This window comes from Bos grunniens, chromosome 21 (genome assembly GCF_055505025.1).
Source record: "Bos grunniens cultivar Pamir isolate PY7600 chromosome 21, Bosgru_T2T1.0, whole genome shotgun sequence".
Taxonomy (NCBI): Eukaryota; Metazoa; Chordata; class Mammalia; order Artiodactyla; family Bovidae; genus Bos; species Bos grunniens.
The window spans coordinates 62906884-62925399 of record NC_141185.1 but is presented as its reverse complement, the minus strand read 5'-3'; the positions used below and the strand labels follow the sequence as shown (position 1 = coordinate 62925399).

The 18516-nt window shown below is 41.5% G+C and overlaps 1 protein-coding gene across 22 annotated transcripts in view; it reads left to right on the top strand.

Annotated features, from left to right (window-relative positions):
• TTC23 (tetratricopeptide repeat domain 23) overlaps positions 1 to 18516 on the top strand; it is a 159429-nt gene that overhangs the window by 93095 nt on the left and 47818 nt on the right. For all 22 annotated transcript variants that reach the window (XR_015150149.1, XR_015150153.1, XR_015150147.1 and 19 more), the window contains one exon: positions 11040 to 11217. Coding sequence is in view for 16 of the 22 variants with exons in the window: in XM_086364815.1 (XP_086220941.1) it covers positions 11040 to 11217 (178 nt within the window). In the remaining 6 variants the exon portion in view is untranslated. The remainder of the gene's footprint in view (positions 1 to 11039; positions 11218 to 18516) is intronic.

Here is an 18516-nt window from a genome sequence, read left to right as displayed (position 1 = left end):
ATTGCCTCCTTCCAGGTCTCCTTCTCAGCAGATACTCAAATTAAATTTCCAGGCAGCGAAGTAATGGAAAGTTACCATTTGGACTTGACCACAATGTGATTTAAAAAAGAAAAATTGATGCTTCCCTATCTAACTAGCTGCCCTGGGTGAGCACACCCAGTATTCATCTGGTAGGGTGCTGATGAAAGGAAAATCTCTGAGCCTGGAGTCAGCCAGCAGGAGTTCTGCTCTAGTTTGTTAAGGCTGCCATAACAAAGTACTGCCAGCGAGGAGACTTAACGGAAAGTTATTCTCTCTCAGTTCTGAGATGAACACCTGGGTGATGTTGGTTCTTTCTGGGGACTATGAGGTGTTCCACGACTCTCTCCTAACTGGCAACTTTGGTGTTCTTTGTCTGACAGATACATCACACCAGTCTCTGCCTTTATGTTCACATGGCATTCTCCCTGTGTCTCTGTATCTGAGTTTCTCCTTTTATAAGGATACCAGTTATAGTGGGGCTTCCCTGGTGGATCAGATGGTAAAGAATCCACCTGCCGTGCAGGAGACCCGGATTTGATCCCTGGGTCAGGAAGAACCCCTGGAGAAGGGAACAGCTACCCACTCTAGTATTCTTGCCTGGAGAATTCCATGGACAGAGAAGCCTGGCGGGCTATAGTCTATGGGGTTGCAAATATTATCCAGTATGACATTTTCTTAATATAGTTAATTATGTCTGCGATGATGCTATCTCCAAATAAAGTCACATTTTGAGGTACTAAGGATGAAGACTAAGGTATACTGAGGGTGAATTTGAGTTGGGGGTATACAACTCAATGCCTAATAGATTCTTACAAGGTTTCTACCCTAACCCTTTATAAAATTTCAATAATTTCTCCAACCTTTAATTAGAGGAACAGTTTAATATTTTTGCTACTATATCAATGTGAAAATATGTTCCTTTCTTAAATATTTTCCCTAAAATCTATTCCAAACATCTATGAAAATTAAGGTAAGAACTATAGCCTCAAAGTCAATGAATCTGCAGGTTTCTCCCTCTGTCTTGCCTCCTTTCTCCTTCCATAGACAGCAAGCACCCACTGTGTGTTAGACACTGCAAGTTGCTGGGGATGTCAGGATGAATGTGTTAGACTTGGCCTCTGCTTTCTCAGAGTCCTGCCTAAAGGGATAGTGCTGAATCTCCAGGCACTTATAATTCACTATGAGAGATGTATCCAGAGCAGGGAGGTTCACAGTTCTGTGGGAGCACAGTCAGGTGTTCACAGAGGCACCCAGCCCAGCCTGGGATGTCAGGGAACTGAGCCAGCACTAGGATGAGGAAGCCAGGTGCCCAGACCACACCATTTAAGGAGGCACTCACACCTGGATGCCAACCCTGCTCTTTTCCAACCCTGAGCATGAGCACCTCCTTAAATGATGTATCCTAATGTCTCCCTGGTCTCACACTAGTTCTGGCCCTTGCAGGGAAGGCTAACTTAAGGAGGAGACAGCCAAACTGAAACTGGAAGAGAGATGGTAGAAAGATGAATGGCAGTTAGCCAGGCAGAAATGGAAGGGAGAACACTCCAGATAGAAGGACCAGCAAAGGTCCGCAGAGAAGAGAACCGGCATCATGGAAGCCAAACGGGAATGCTTAGATGACTCTCATGAGTCGTCTGAACTCATCAAGTTCAGGGAAACCAGGGTCCCGGCAGAGCCACTGGTATGTCTCCAAATCCATCCATTATCCCCTAGACGGCCTGGTGTGCTTCACTCAGCTTTGGGCTGCAGGATTGGTGTTTCTGTTCCAGCCTCATGGTGTCCCGTCGTGAATTCTGCTAATCTGGGAGTTGGGAGCCACACTGAATTCATTTTTCTTCTCTGACCTACCAGTACTTGGCTAATTTCCTTAACCACAGCTTATTGGCTTGAACCAATCAGCTGACAGGAAAAAATTCCAGGTTTATCACCCATTTCTACATGCTTCCTCATCTGGGGTCATGATATGAAATATATTAACATTTTTAAACTTATTGTGTAATTAATTTACTAGAGTATGCCATTAAAAATATTTTTGTTGTCTTTCCTTTCTGTGAATTTACTGCTTTGCATAGACCGAGGCTTTCCCCTGGAGATCTCCAGGACATAGAGCTCCTCAGGAGACATGCCAACAGCTCTGGAAGGTTAAAGAGAGACCAGTAGCTCAATGTTCAAGCCTGATTTATGGCTGCTGCTGCTGCTAAGCCGCTTCAGTCATGTCCGACTCTGTGCGACTGCAAAGTCGGACACGACTGAAGCCCACCAGGCTCCCCCATCCCTGGGACTCTCCAGGCAAGAACACTGGAGTGGGTTGCCATTTCCTTCTCCAATGCATGAAAGTGAAAAGTGAAAGTGAAGTTGCTCAGTCGTGTCTGACTTAGCGACCCCATAGACTGCAGCCCACCAGGCTCCTCGGTCCATGGGGTTTTCCAGGCAAGAGTACTGGAGTGGGGTGCCATTGCCTTTTCCGTGATTTATGGCATCCCTGTGGAAATGTCCCCTGTGCTGAGTGTCAGGTGCAGCCGGACCTGTTCTAACCTGCCCCCCAAAAGAGTCGGGTAGGATCATCCAGTGAATCAGGACCAATTTAGAGCCAAAACCCACATATCTTTCTGAGCTGCTTTAAATGAGTAAGTTAGGAGTACTGTCTAGCTTGCAGATGATGTTAAGCTTAAAATATTTTCATTTTTGCTTAATGATTTTAGTACAGTTATTTCTTTAAACAAAAATGACTGTTAATGGTTATTACTGAGTCTCATCTGTAATTCATTTTGCTTCCAAGTGTTCACAAACTTTTCAAAAATAATAGATTTATTTAGATATAATTCACATACCATATAGTTCACTCAATTAAAGTATACAATTTGATGGTTTTTAGTATGCAACCATCACCACAAGCAATTTTACATTTTCATTCCATTAGCAGTCTCTCACCATTCTCAAGTTCCCCAACCCCTGGCAACTACTACTTTCAGTCTGTATGGATTTGCCTGTTAAGCACATTTCATATGAATGGAACCTTATAGTATGTAGTCTTCTGTGACTGGTCCCTTTCACTTAGCATACTTTTTTCAAGGTTCATCTGTGTTGTAACATATATCAAAACTTCCCTTTTATGGCCAAATAACATTTTATTGCATGAACATACCACATTTTGTTCATTCATTCTTCAATTAGTTGGTGGACATTTGGGTTGTTTCTGCTTTTTGCCTCTTATGAACTGTGCAGTTATGAACATTCGTGTACAAGTCTTTATGTTAACGTATGTTTTCATTTCTTTTGGGTATATACCTAGTAGTGTATTGTGAGGTCATCCAGGAATTCCTTGTTTAAACTTTTGAGAAACTGACACTGTTTTCCAAAGCAACTGTACAATTTTACATAACAACAAGCAGTGTGTGAGGATCCAATTTCTCCACATCCTTATCAACACTGTTACTATCTTTTTAAAAATCATTGTTGTTATGCCACCATCCTAATGGATGTAAAGTGGTATCTCATTGTAATTTTGATTTGTGTTGTCTTGATGACTAATGATGAACATCTCTTTATGTGTGCATCTTCAGAGAAATGACTATTCAGATGTTTTGCTCGTTTTTAAATTGGGTTATTTATCTTTTATTACTATTGTAGGAGTTCTTTATATATTCTGGATTCAAGTCCCTCATCAGAAATATATAATTTGTAACAATTTTCCACAAGCTGTATTTTTCACCATCCATTTTTTTATATGTCCTAAACAATATTTTTGAAGATGGGAACTTCCCTGGTAGCTCAGACAGTAAAGAATCCACTCGCAATGTAGGAGACCCGGATTCAGTCCCTGGATCAGGAAGATCCTCTGGAGAAAGGAATGGAAACCCACTCCAGTGTTCTTGCCTGAAGAATTCCATGGACAGAGGAGTTTGGCAGCCTACAGTCATGGGTTGCAAAGAGTCGGACATGACTGAGCAACTAACACTTTCACTTTCAAATACTTTTGAAGATGAATGGTCAGTCAAACTTTATATAGCACCATGCAGCCACTAAAAGCGATAGTATACCGTTCATTGCCACATGTTCTAAAACATTATGATCTTTTTAAAAAATGCATAGAAAATCACCTGGAAGTATATATATCAAAGTGTATAGCAGTCATCTTTAGATGTTGTGATTACATTGATATATTTTAATTTTTAATATCTCTTCATTTAATGATGACTATATATTTCTCTTGTAGTAAATTATTCTCAATTTTTTAAAAAGCCCAGTTGTATAAGAAAATGCCTGCCTCACTTGCAGGCATGAGTTTGACTGATTCTACCCGTTATTTGGGTAGAATTTTATGCAGGTGGGGACAAGCTGAGCCCACACCTCAGCCCGTTTCAACTTGAAAACCACCCGAAACTGTGCCTCTCGGTTCCAAAGAGACCACAGGCCGGGAGGGAAGGAGTGAAGGGCATGATTGTGTGCAGGCACTTCATATCAGCCTGCATGGCTGGCTTCAGTTTTAAAGCACGGTCAGATCTCCTTTGATGCTCACGGCAACCCTACTGGACCCCAGTGTTCAGACGATGAAACCAAGTTTCAGAGCATCTTGTACTTGCCCAGAGTTGTGTGTCCTAGTTAGGAAGGATGCTAAAACTACTGTTTGGGTTTTCTTCTCCTGTCGCAGTATTTGTAACTGATTGCCCTGCCTCTCACACTGTATTCTTTTCTAGAAAATTCTGAGAGTCAGGTGTGTCTGAAGGATGACATTTTGATACCTGAAAAGATACTGCTGTGTTAACTTGGAGTGCTGTGCATGCTTCAGCTAAGACAGTTGCTAGATGGCTTCACAAAACCCCAAATATTTTTCTTCTGTGTTCTATCTCAGGAAAGGAAGGATTTTTGATATATGAATTAACGTATGCCTTGTTTCATGTGCTTTTCTATTTTTTCCTCATGTATAAGCTTGATTGCTAAGCTGTGGATACTGCTTTCTTTTAAAGTTGTTGCCCAGGTGAAATCGTCTTGGCGTTTGTGTTGGCTTTATTACTATTCTATGACTTTTACAGGCAACTTTGGAAACAAAGGACCTCTTCTTTACTTCCTTGGCACACTATTCATCATTTATGAAGATAAGAAAGGAAATTGAATTTTGTTTTCCTTTGATGAAATATCTATGGCATTGTCTGAGTTCTCTAGGCTAAATTACGTAAAAAAAAAAAAAAATCAGAGGTCATTTTAAAAGTTTGTGACTTTTTCTAGATTCTAGATAAAAAGTTGGTGTACAAACTTTTTCTGTAAAGACCCAGACCATAAATGTTTTTGCCTTTGTAGGCCATATAGTGTCTGTTGCAACTATTCAACTCTGCCACTGTAGTGCAAAAGCAGCTGTAGATAATAAGTAAACAAGTGGGCCTGACTATGTCAATAAAACTTTATTTACAAAAGTAGTCAGTGAGTAGATTTGGTCCATAGACCACAGTTTGCTGACTCCTGTTTTCAGTTACTTAATCTTTGTCTACCAGGAATCTAATTGTTTGGCTAAGTGATTTGTTACCAGCCATATATTTAAAAGCCTCTTTCTATCACCATAGATGCTAGTGGATTTTCTCTCAAAAAATAAAATATGATATGTACAAAGTGGAACCGCCAACTCAAGGGATGTGAGTTTGAGCAAATTCCGGGAGATGGTGGAGGACAGGGAAGCCTGGCGTAGTGCAGTCCGTGGGGTCGAAAAGAGTCAGACCCGACTGAACAACTTAACAACAATAAAGCTACTTGGTATCCACTACATTCTAAGCTCATTAAGAGAGTTAGAAGATGAGTCCAGCATTACTAGACCATCTATTAATCTCTTCTTTCCAACGCTCAGTTCAGTTCAGTTCAGTCGCTCAGTCGTGTCCGACTCTTTACGACCCCATGAATCGCAGCACGCTAGGCCTCCCTGTCCGTCACCAACTCCCAGGGTTCACTCAGACTCATGTCCATCGAGTCAGTGATGCCATCCAGCCATATTATCCTCTGTCGTCCCCTTCTCCTCCTGCCCCCAATCCCTCCCAGCATCAGAGTCTTTTCCAATGAGTCAACTCTTCACATCAGGTGGCCAAAGTACTGGAGTTTCAGCTTTAGCATCATTCCCTCCAAAGAAATCCCAGGGCTGATCTCCTTCAGAATGGACTGGTTGGATCTCCTTGCAGTCCAAGGGACTCTCAAGAGTCTTCTCCAACACCATAGTTCAAAAGCATCAATTCTTCGGTGCTCAGCCTTCTTCACAGTCCAACTCTCACATCCATACATGACCACAGGAAAAACCATAGCCTTGACTAGACAGACTTTTGTTGGCAAACTAATGTCTCTGCTTTTGAATATGCTATCTAGGTTGGTCATAATTTTCCTTCCAAGGAGTAAGCGTCTTTTAATCTCATGGCTGCAGTCACCATCTGCAGTGATTTTGGAGCCCAAAAAAATAAAGTCTGACACTGTTTCCACTGTTTCCCCATCTATTTCCCATGAAGTGATGGGACCGGATGCCATGATCTTAGTTTTCTGAATGCTGAGCTTAAAGCCAACTTTTTCACTCTCCACTTTCACTTTCATCAAGAGGCTTTTTAGTTCCTCTTCACTTTCTGCCATAAGGGTGGTGTCATCTACATATCTGAGGGTATTGATATTTCTCCCAGCAATCTTGATTCCAGCTTGTGTTTCTTCCAGTCCAGTCCAGCGTTTCTCATGATGTACTCTGCATAGAAGTTAAATAAGCAGGGTGACAATATACAGCCTTGACGTACTCCTTTTCCTATTTGGAACCAGTCTGTTGTTCCATGTCCAGTTCTAACTGTTGCTTCCTGACCTGCATACAGATTTCTCAAGAGGCAGGTCAGATGTTCTGGTATTCCCATCTCTTTCAGAATTTTCCACAGTTTATTGTGATCCATACAGTCAAAGGCTTTGGCATAGTCAATAAAGCAGAAATAGATGTTTTTCTGGAACTCTCTTGCTTTTTCCATGATCCAGCAGATGTTGGCAACTTGATCTCTGGTTCCTCTGCCTTTTCTAAAACCAGCTTGAACATCTGGAAGTTCATGGTTCACGTTATTGCTAAAGCCTGGCTTGGAGAATTTTGAGCATTACTTTACTAGCATGTGAGATGAGTGCAATTGTGCAGTAGTTTGAGCATTCTTTGGCATTGCCTTTCTTTAGGATTGGAATGAAAACTCACCTTTTCCAGTCCTGTGGCCACTGCTGAGTTTTCCAAATTTGCTGGCATATTGAGTGCAACACTTTCACAGCATCATCTTTCAGGATTTGAAAGAGCTCAACTGGAATTCCATCACCTCCACTAGCTTTGTTCATAATGATGCTTTCTAAGGCCCACTTGACTTCACATTCCAGGATGTCTGGCTCTAGGTCAGTGATCACACCATCGTGATTATCTGGGTCGTGAAGGTCTTTTTTGTACAGTTCTTCTGTGTATTCTTGCCACCTCTTCTTAATATCTTCTGCTTCTGTTAGGTCCATACCATTTCTGTCCTTTATCGAGCCCATCTTTGCATGAAACGTTCCCTTGATATCTCTAATTTTCTTAAAGAGATATCTAGTCTTTCCCATTCTGTTGTTTTCCTCTATTTCTTTGCATTGATCGTTGAGGAAGGCTTTCTTATCTCTTCTTGCTATTCTTTGGAACTCTGCATTCAGATGCTTATATCTTTCCTTTTCTCCTTTTCTTTTGGCTTCTCTTCTTTTCAGAGCTATTTGTAAGGCCTCCCCAGACAGCCATTTTGCTTTTTTGCATTTCTTTTCCATGGGGATGTTCTTGATCCCTGTCTCCTGTACAATGTCACAAACCTCATTCCATAGTTCATCAGGTACTCTATCTATCAGATCTAGCCCTTTAAATCTATTTCTCACTTCTACTGTATAATCATAAGGGATTTGATTTAGGTCGTACCTGAATGGTCTAGTGGTTTTCCCTACTTTCTTCAATTTAAGTCTGAATTTGGTAATCAGGAGTTCATGATCTGAGCCGCAGTCAGCTCCTGGTCTTGTCTTTGTTGACTGTATAGAGCTTCTCCATCTTTGGCTGCAAAGAATATAATCAGTCTGATTTTGGTATTGACCATCTGGTGATGTCCATGTGTAGAGTCTTCTCTTGTGTTGTTGGAAGAGTGTGTTTGCTATGACCAGTGCATTTTCTTGGCAGAACTCTATTAGTCTTTGCCCTGCTTCATTCCGTATTCCAAGGCCAAATTTGCCTGTTACTCCAGGTGTTTCTTGACTTCCTACTTTTGCATTCCAGTCCCCTATAATGAAAAGGACATCTTTTTTGGGTGTTAGTTCTAAAAGGTCTTGTAGGTCTTCAAAGAACCATCCAACGTTAGAGTTCCTGCAAGTTACAACCTAGATGCTTCTTGGTCCAGGAACATATCCCTGACCTCCTCTGGTGTTGTCAACCTCTTTACAATTATAGAACGTATCCCAGTTCATAAGCTATTCAATGAACATTTTATTTCACTATGATCATCTGAACCACAGATCTGAAAAGTAACCCTATTAGTCATTTCCTTTGAAATTTACTGGAGGGCAAACTAGTTGTGAAAAGTATTCAATGACTATGTTGACCTAGGGAAAAAAAAAAAAAAAAAGGCTGCCAGTTATTTCTCCAGAAATAAAAAATTAGGTTCATAAAGGGTCGGCAGAAAATTTCAATCTGGGGGTTTGAAACCATGGTGAATGATATGCAAGACTCCACCTGGCCAGGGAAGGAAAATGCTTTTATAGAAGAGGAAAGAATTTGAGAGAGCCAGAGTACACAAAGAGTCCATGACTTTTCACTGGCTAAGTTCTTGCCAGGAATGAAGAGGAGTCTTTCTTCTTCCCATTGGGCTCCGCTGTCCTCCCAGGGCAGGAAAATTCCAAATTCCGGGCTCCTGACTCTATTTAATTGAGGTTTCTGTTTATTAATTTTTTTTATAATTGCTGCTGCTGCTGCTAAGTCACTTTAGTCGTGCCCAACTCTTTGGAACCCCATAGACGGCAGCCCACCAGGCTTCCATCCCTGGGATTCTCCAGGCAAGAACGCTGGAGTGGGTTGCCATTTCCTTCTCCAATGCATGAAAGTGAAAAGTGAAAGTGAAGTCATTCAGTCGTGTCCGACTCTTAGCAACCCCACGGACTGCAGCCTACCAGGCTCCTCTGCCCATGGGATTTTCCAGGCAAGAGTACTGGAGTGGGTCCCCAGTGCCCTCTGCGATTTTCCCACTACCACCTTTAAATTAACATTTTTCTCATGTAAAAGTAATATATTTTTATAGAAGAAAATTTGGGAAATTTATAAAGTATAAGTAAGAGTAAAATAATTCAAAACTCCTTAGAAATAACTATTGCTAACATTTTAGTGACATTTAGATAGCTCTTTATGCATATGTTTACATGTAGATTAGATGCAAAATTTTCACATGTGTAAGATTATGACTTAGCTGGTAAAGAATCCACCTGCAATGCAGGAGACCTGGGTTCAATCCTGGGATAGGAAGATCCCCTGGAGAAGAGAAAGGCTACCCACTCCAGTGTTCTGGCCTGGAGAATTCCAAGGACTATGTAGATCACGGAGCAGAGTCAGACACGACTGAGTGACTTTCACTTTCTTCAAGGTTATATAAAGTGTTTTGTAATCTGCCTTTTTGCTGAATAATATATAGTGGATATACTTCTATGATGATAAATACAGATCAAAATTAACTTTAATGGCTACATGGCATTCCACAATGTAGATGTACTTACTATAACCCACTTAATAATAATCTACTGAGGTATTTTAAGTGCGTTATACTTTTCCAGTATTACAAAGAATGCTTCAGTAAACATTCTTATATATAGTTCTTGTGCCAGAGTATTTCTCAAGATAAACTACTTAAAGTGCAATTAGCAGAAATATGTATACATATATATGTATAATTCTGGTATAGAAAAGCTTGTACCCAAATTACATTCTTCCCAACAGTTAATGAGAGTGCTTTACACCCTCATCAAACTGGGAAATTTCTATAATTTCTCAGTAGATTAGTTATCAGCATCTTAGCGTGCTTTCTGATTACTGTTGTTGTTTTAATATTTTATATTTTTTAAACCAACACCTCCACAGTGCTTACTACGTGTCAGAGACTGTTCTAGATGTTCTTTTTATTAGTATCAACCACTTTAATTTAATCTTCATAGCAATGCAGTGAAGCGGGCACTGTTATTATCGTTAACTTGTTGTTTTTCAGTCGCTAAGTCATGTCCAACTCTTTGTAACTCCATGGACTGCAGCACACCAGGCTTCTCTGTCCCTCACTGTTTTCTGGAATTTGCTCATGCTCGTGTCCATTGAGTCGGTGATGCCATCCAACCATCTCATCCTCTGTCACCCCCTTCTCCTCCTGCCCTCAATCTTTCCCAGTAAGGGTCTTTTCCAGTGAGTTGGCTATTTGCATCAGATAGCCAAAGTATTGGAGCTTCAGCTTCAGCAGCAGTCCTTTCAGTGAATATTCAGGGTTGATTTCCTTTAAGACTGACTGGTTTGATTTCCTTGCTATCCAAGGAACTCTCAAGAGTATTCTCCAACACCACAGTTCAAAAGTATCAATTTTTTCCAGCTCTGAGCCTTCTTTATGGTTCAACTCTCACATCCGTACATGACTACTGGAAAAACCATAGCTTTGACTATATGGACCTTTGTTGGCAAAGTGATGTCTCTGCTTTTGAATACACTATCTAGGTTTGTCATAGGTTTTCTTTTAACATAGCTTTTTCTTTTCAAGATACCTTTTGTTAACTTACAGATGAGAAACTGTTGAGTGACTTGAAGGTCCTACACCTAGTAAGTGATAGAGCCATGATTTCAATCTTCCTGATTATCCCAATGTCTCTCCTCTTAACCACTATGCCCTGCTGATCCTTGGAGGAAAATAAGGCTTAGCTGCCTAATAAATGAACCTGGGGAATAGGAGTCAGCATCTTTTATTTTCAGTATCTCCCATTTTAATTATTTAAAAAATAATCCCTTTGTTTTTTAGGGTATATCAAGGTCAGAAGAAATCAAAAGAAGCTCTGCCCCACTACCAAGAGGCTTTAGAATATACTGAGATCAGTAGAGGTGAAAAAAGTCTTGAGTGTGTACCAATACTGCGGGAGTTGGCAGCTGCAGAGCAAGCCCTGGGATTTCATGATGCATCCATCAACAACCTTATACAGGTAAGCTGCAGTGTCCTGGCCACCAAAGCTGTTCTGACCCACTGCTTCTCACAGACAAAAGTGGAATAGCAGCTCTGAGAATGTCTGGCTTAGTTATGTGCTCTAGGTACATACAACACCACCTGGAGTAAAAGTTCAACAAACATCTTCACATAGGTGCCCACGTGGGCAAGCATGGGATTACCAGTCCTCTGTTACCCGTGCCTGCTCCACAAACAACCCGGGACTCCCTGAAGGTGGCTTTCTCATGCGGGTGCATAATTTAAGTCTTGTTTCACAGACAAAGCTTTTTATACTTTAAAGCTTATCTATGTACAGATTATGTGACCAAAGGTATTAGGGTTATTTTCTACCACATTCTGCGACCTTTACCTGAAGTTACTTAGAACTGTCATCTGGTAGCTGCTGTTCCACTTTATCATTAAAAGATTCGTCTGTGAGTGTGTCAGTTAGGGTTCTCCAAAACAGAACCAGTTGGATGTATACATAGAGAAAGAGAAGGATTTATTTAAGGAATTGGCTCACACAGTTGTGGGGGCTGACAAGTCTGAAATCCACAGGGTAGGTGGGCCAGCTGAAAACACAAGCAGAGTCTCTATGTCACAGCCCCCCTTCTTTACTGGAACCTCAGCCTTTTGTTCTGTATGAGGCCTACTCATATTGTTGAAGGTAATCTCCTTCATTCAAAGTCTACTGATCATAAATGTTAATCACGACTACAATGTACATTCAAAGCAACATTTAAACTAGTATTTGACCTAACAATGAGGTACTAGTATTTGACCTACCAACTAGACACCACCGCCTAGCCAAGCTGATGCATACAACTAACCATCACATCAGTTTGATGTTTTTATATGGTGTCATCTGCTAAAAGCACCTTTTGAATTGTTTTCTGAGAATTTTTCCCTATTAAAGTTGTAAAATATAGACTAACTCATTTTTTATTTCAAATCAGATATAATGATACAGTACTGAGAGTTCTTTATTGCTATTTCTTTACAAATTTGTATGACTGTTTAGACTCCCATGCACAGTTTATTAGAGTGTGCCATTCTCTCACTTTCTCTGGATCATCTCCCTTAAATACTAATAACTATCCTATGATTTATTATTATCATTTTATAGATAAGTCAGTCAAGAATTAGGACGGTTGAGTGATATGCCCAGGAGTACACAGTCAATAAATGGCATAGCCCAGATTTAAATGCACTGTTTTTTGAAAGGTAATTCTGGCTGGTATGCAGAGAGTAGACGGGGGAGGGTATGCCTGGAGTGGAGCCAGACTGAAGTAGTGAAGGTGAAGATGGAGGTGGCTTAAACCAGGATGATGTTAGTAAGGATGAAGGAGTTGGGTATGACAAAGATTTAGGAGGCAGAATTTATGAGATATAGAAATTGAAAGGATACAGGACAAAGAGGGAAGGGGAAGAGTCAAAGACGACTCCTGGGTTTCTAGTCTGGACACCTGAGAAGATGTGTGTGGGGGAGCAGGGGTGACTGAGGGATGACCAGATGAGCTCAGGTTTTGATGGTGAGTCTGAGATGCCCTAAGGCATCCAAGCAGCAGCAACAGCTAGATAGTTATATAATCAGGACTAGAGTTGATAAAATAGTTTTAAAAGTCCTCCCCTTGTACACACTAATTGCCTTGGGAGAGAGTGAGATCACCCAAGGAGGCTTCATGGAGTGAGAAGGGAAAAGGATGACAGAGTCTTGAGGAACGTTGGTATTCGTTGGTTGCATAAAGAAGGATAAATCGGTAAAGCAAAAAAGAAGATTTTGCCAGAAAAACAGGAAGAAAAGTAAAGAAGAAAGAGAGATCCTCTTCCTTTTGAAACCTTTTGCTGTTCTGGAGGACACGGAGCTGTTGGGAGGAAAAGTGAGTTAATATTTGTGAAGCGTTGGGCACCGTGCCTGCTGGTGCAATATGTGAATTTTGGGAAAGTTCTCCCTCTCCTTCTCTTGTTTTTCTTTTCCTTTTATTGATGGCCTAGTTGAGGGAAGCCCTGGGGCACTAATGAGGACAGAATCCAGATTGTACTGTAGTGAGGTGTGAGGAAGCAAAGGTAATGCATGCAGATGCCTGCCTCAGAAAGTACCAGGAGGCAGGGAAGACCGACCCAGGCACGGGGCAGAGTACATGGCAAGTTCTGAAGGTAAGACAAGATTTGACACATTTGGGGGAACTGCGAGGAGTTCCTGATCCCTGGGCAATGGGTGTGGAAAGTCATGGTAAGGAATTCGAGCTTTGCCCTAAGGGCAGTTAAGGGTTTTCAAGCAGGGAGAGGGACATCATCAGATTGTCTGTCTAGAAGTGTTGCTCTGCAGCATGGAGAATGGCCTGGACGGCAGAGAGATAAGCAGGGAGGTGGCTCAGGAGATGCTGCAGCAGACCAGGTAGGGACGGTGACAGCCCGGACTCAGGCGGTGTCGTGAGAATGGAGCGACCTGGACGGAGCTGATACAGATGTACGGAGAGCGGAAATGACAGGCCTGGGAGGTGCACAGATGTGGGGTGGTGAAGGAGATGGGGGGTCCAGCTTTAGACCAACGTTCTGTCTGTGGCTGGTCAGGACATGTACTACGCAAAAGAACACTGGTAGATTTGCGATTTTTTGCTAGTATCAATAATTCTTAATATTCTTATAAAAAACTTTTGTCTTTCTTTAAGTTATTTGCCAATATAAATTACCAGAAGTTAAACTGCTGGTAGGTAAAGCATTAATATTTTATACTTCTTGATTTTTATTGACATTCTGCCAAAGGGTTGTTTTGATTTACCTGGCCACCAGAAATTTGCTTTTCTTTGCTCTTAATTGAGCTACTTTTACACCAACTTTGTCAACTTTTTTAATACTATTTTACATAGCATTCAGAAAACTAAGATCATGGCATCTGGTCTTCTTCCCAAATAGATGGGGAAACAATGGAAATAGTGAGAGACTTTCTTTATTTGGGCTCTAAAATCACTGTAGTTGGTGACTGCAGCCATGAAATTAAAAGATGCTTGCTCCTTGGAAGAAAAGCTATGACCACCCTCAGTTCAGTTTCAGTTCAGTCACTCAGTCGTGTCAGACTTTTTGCAACCCCATGAATCGCAGCACGCCAGGCCTCCCTGTCCATTACCTGGAGTTCACTCAGACTCACATCCATCGAGTCAGTGATGCCATCCAGCCATCTCATCCTCTGTCGTCCCCTTCTCCTCCTGCCCCCAATCCCTCCAAGCATCAGAGTCTTTTCCAATGAGTCAACTCTTCGCATGAGGTGGTCAAAGTACTGGAGTTTCAGCTTTAGCATCATTCCTTCCAAAGAAATCCCAGGGCTGATCTTCTTCAGAATGGACTGGTTGGATCTCCTTGCAGTCCAAGGGACTCTCAAGAGTCTTCTCCAACACCACAGTTCAAAAGCATCAATTCTTCAGCATTCAGCCTTCTTCACAGTCCAACTCTCACATCCATACATGACCACAGGAAAAACCATAGTCTTGACTAGACAGAGCTTGTTGGCAAAGTAATGTCTCTGCTTTTGAATATGCTATCTAGGTTGGTCATAACTTTTCTTCCAAGGAGTAAGCGTCTTTTAATTTCATGGCTGCAGTCACCATCTGCAGTGATTTTGGAGCCCAAAAAATGAAGTCTGACACTGTTTCCACTGTTTCCCCATCTAGACAGCATATTAAAAAGCAGAGACATTACTTTGCCAACAAAGGTCCGTCTAGTCAAAGCTATGGTTTTTCCAGTAGTCAAGTATGGATGTGAGAGCTGGACTATGAAGAAAGCTGAGCACCGAAGAACTGATGCTTTTGAATTGTGGTGTTGGAGAAGACTCTTGAAAGTCTCTTGGACAGCAAGGATCCAACCAGTCAATGCTAAAGGAAATCAGTCCTGAATATTCATTGGAAGGACTGATGCTATAGCTAAAATTCCAATACTTTGGCCACGAGATGCGAAGCACTGACTCATTGGAAAAGACCCTGATGCTGGGAAAGACTGAAGGCAGGATGAGAAGGAGATGACCGAGGATGAGATGGTTGGATGGCATCACCAACTCGATGGACATGAGTTTGAGCAAGCTTTGGGAGTTGGTGATGGACAGGGGAGCCTGGTGTGCTGCAATCCATGGGGTCACAAAGAGTCAGACACGACTGAGTGACTGAACTCCCATTTTACAAATTTTATTAATTTAAATTTTTTCCAAGTCCACATACCCTCCATGTATCCTGACCATACCCTCCCTCAAAGATCTGCTGAGGACAGACCTGCCCTCAAAGTCTCAGCACTGACTTTGCTGCACCAATTCCTAAAGTTCAAAGCAAGAAATCAAGATATACTCAGAGTATTCCTGCAAGGGCCATCACCCCTTACAAAATTCACTAGAATAAAAAATGGCTTCTAAGACCCAGTGGTATGCATTGCAAAGATTTGAGCTTGGTTTACACATTCCCCAAACTTTGTTTCATAGGATACTAGAATCTCATCAGAGTTCACAGGTCTATCCAGAAAAGGTGAATTCAGGAATATTAAGATCGGTATGGGCCATATTCTGTTTTGTCAGTTAGCCCAATACTGTCCTTCTTGCCAATTTTTTCCTGCTCCAATAAAAATAAAGTTCACGATCAAGTACTGCACTTAGTTGTCAAGGACTCTGGTCTTTTGTAATCTAAACAGTTTCTCAGCTTGTCATTGTCTCTTAATGACAATGAAATTTTTGAAGAATACAGGCCAGTTATTTCATAGACTGTGCCTTAGTTTGGGTTTATCTGATGCTTCCTCCTGGCTAGATTCTGAGTGCAAGCCCAGCTAGAATGCTACAAGAGGACATTATATTTTTGGGGGGTATTGTATCTGGAGACACATGAAATTCATCTGTCCTCCACTGGTGACTTTAATTTACCTTCCAGTGATGTGTGTGCTACTTCACTGTATAATAACAATTTTTCTGTTTGCAGCCAATAACCATTCTGTAAAGAGACATTTTTAAGACTATGTAAATATCTTACTCCTCTTTGAAATGTCTCTCCAAGTTTAGCATCCATTGATGAGTCTTTCGCAAGCCAGTCTTTACCATGATGGCTGCAAATCAGTGATTTTTCCGTCTGTCCTTCTATGTACATTTATCAGTTGAAATGTCTCTCCCTCTTCTTACCAAGCTATTTGTTATGTGCATATTTGCTTTTTTCACCTAACAATACATCCTGAAAAATCACTTTATAATTCATTTAAATCTTCTTTATTTGTTATATAGATGGATAATACTCTATTTTATGTACATAACATAGTTTTTAAAATAGTTTATGTTTTGGCATTTAAGTTGTTGTTGTTTAGTAGCTAAGTTGTGTCTGACTCTCTGCGATCCCATGGACTGCAGCACACCAGACTTCCCTGTCCTTCACTTTTGCTCACACTCATGTTTATTGAGTCATTGATGCCATCCAACCATTTCATTCTCTGCTGCTCCCTTCTCCTCCTGCCTTCAGTCTTTCCCAGCATCAGGGTCTTTTCTAACGAGTCAGCTCTTTGCATCAGGTGGCCAAAGTATTGGAGCTTCAGCTTCAGCATCAGTCCTTCCAGTGAATGTTCAGGGTTGATTTCCTTTAGGATGGACTGGTTTGATCTCCCTGCTGTCCAAGGGACTCTCAAGAGTCTTCTCCAACACCACAGTTCAAAAGCATCAATTCTTTAGTGCTGAGCCTTTTTTATGGTCCAACTCTCATATCCGTACATGACTACTGGCATTAGGTTCAGTTCAGTTCAGTTCAGTCGCTCAGTTGTGTCCGACTCTTTGCGACCCCATGAATCACAGCACGCCAGGCCTCCCTGTCCATCACCAACTCCCGGAGTTCACTCAGACTCACATCCATCGAGTCAGTGATGCCATCCAGCCATCTCATCCTCTGTCGTCCCCTTCTCCTCCTGCCCCCAATCCCTCCCAACATCAGAGTCTTTTCCAATGAGTCAACTCTTCGCATGAGGTGGCCAAAGTACTGCAGTTTCAGCTTTAGCATCATTCCTTCCAAAGAAATCACAGGGCTGATCTCTTTTAGAATGGACTGCTTGGATATCCTTACAGTCCAAGGGACTCTCAAGAGTCTTCTCCAACACCACAGTTCAAAAGCATCAATTCTTTGGCGCTCAGCTTTCTTCACAGTCCAACTCTTACATCCATACATGACCACTGGAAAAACCATAGCCTTAACTAGATGGACCTTCGTTGGCAAAGTAATGTCTCTGCTTTTGAATAGGCTATCTAGATTGGTTATAACTTTTCTTCCAAGAAGTAAGCGTCTTTTAATTTCATGGCTGCAGTCACCATCTGCAGTGATTTGGGAGCCCAAAAAATAAAGTCTGACACTGTTTCCCCATCTATTTCCCATGAAGTGATGGGACCAGATGCCATGATCTTCGTCTTCTGAATGTTGAGCTTTAAGCCAACTTTTTCACTTTCCTCTTTCACTTTCATCAAGAGGCTTCTTAGTTCCTCTTCACTTTCTGCCATAAGGGTGGTGTCATCTGCATATCTGAGGTTATTGATATTTCTCCCAGCAATCTTGATTCCAGCTTGTTCTTCTTCCAGCCCAGCGTTTCTCATGATGTACTCTGCATAGAAGTTAAATAAGCAGGGTGACAATATACAGCCTTGACGAACTCCTTTTCCTATTTGGAACCAGTCTGTTGTTCCATGTCCAGTTCTAACTGTTGCTTCCTGACCTGCATACAAATTTCTCAAGAGGCAGGTCAGGTGGTCTGGTATTCTCATCTCTTGAAGAATTTTCCACAGTTTATTATGATCCACACAGTAAAAGGTTTTGGCATAGTCAATAAAGCAGAAATAGATGTTTTTCTGGAACTCTCTTGCTTTTTCCATGATCCAGCGGATGTTGGCAATTTGATCTCTGGTTCCTCTGCCTTTTCTAAAACCAGCTTGAACATCTGGAAGTTCATGGTTCACGTATTGCTGAAGCCTGGCTTGGAGAATTTTGAGCATTACTTTACAAGTGTGTGAGATGAGTGCAATTGTGCAGTAGTTTGAGCATTCTTTGGCATTGCCTTTCTTTAGGATTGGAATGAAAACTGACCTTTTCCAGTGCTGTGGCCACTGCTGAGTTTTCCAAATTTGCTGGCATGTTGAGTGCAGCACTTTCACAGCATCATCTTTCAGGATTTGAAATAGCTCCACTGGAATTCCATCACCTCCACTAGCTTTGTTCGTAATGATGCTTTCTAAGGCCCACCTGACTTCACATTCCAGGATGTCTGGCTCTAGGTGAGCGATCACACCTTTGTGATTATCTGGGTC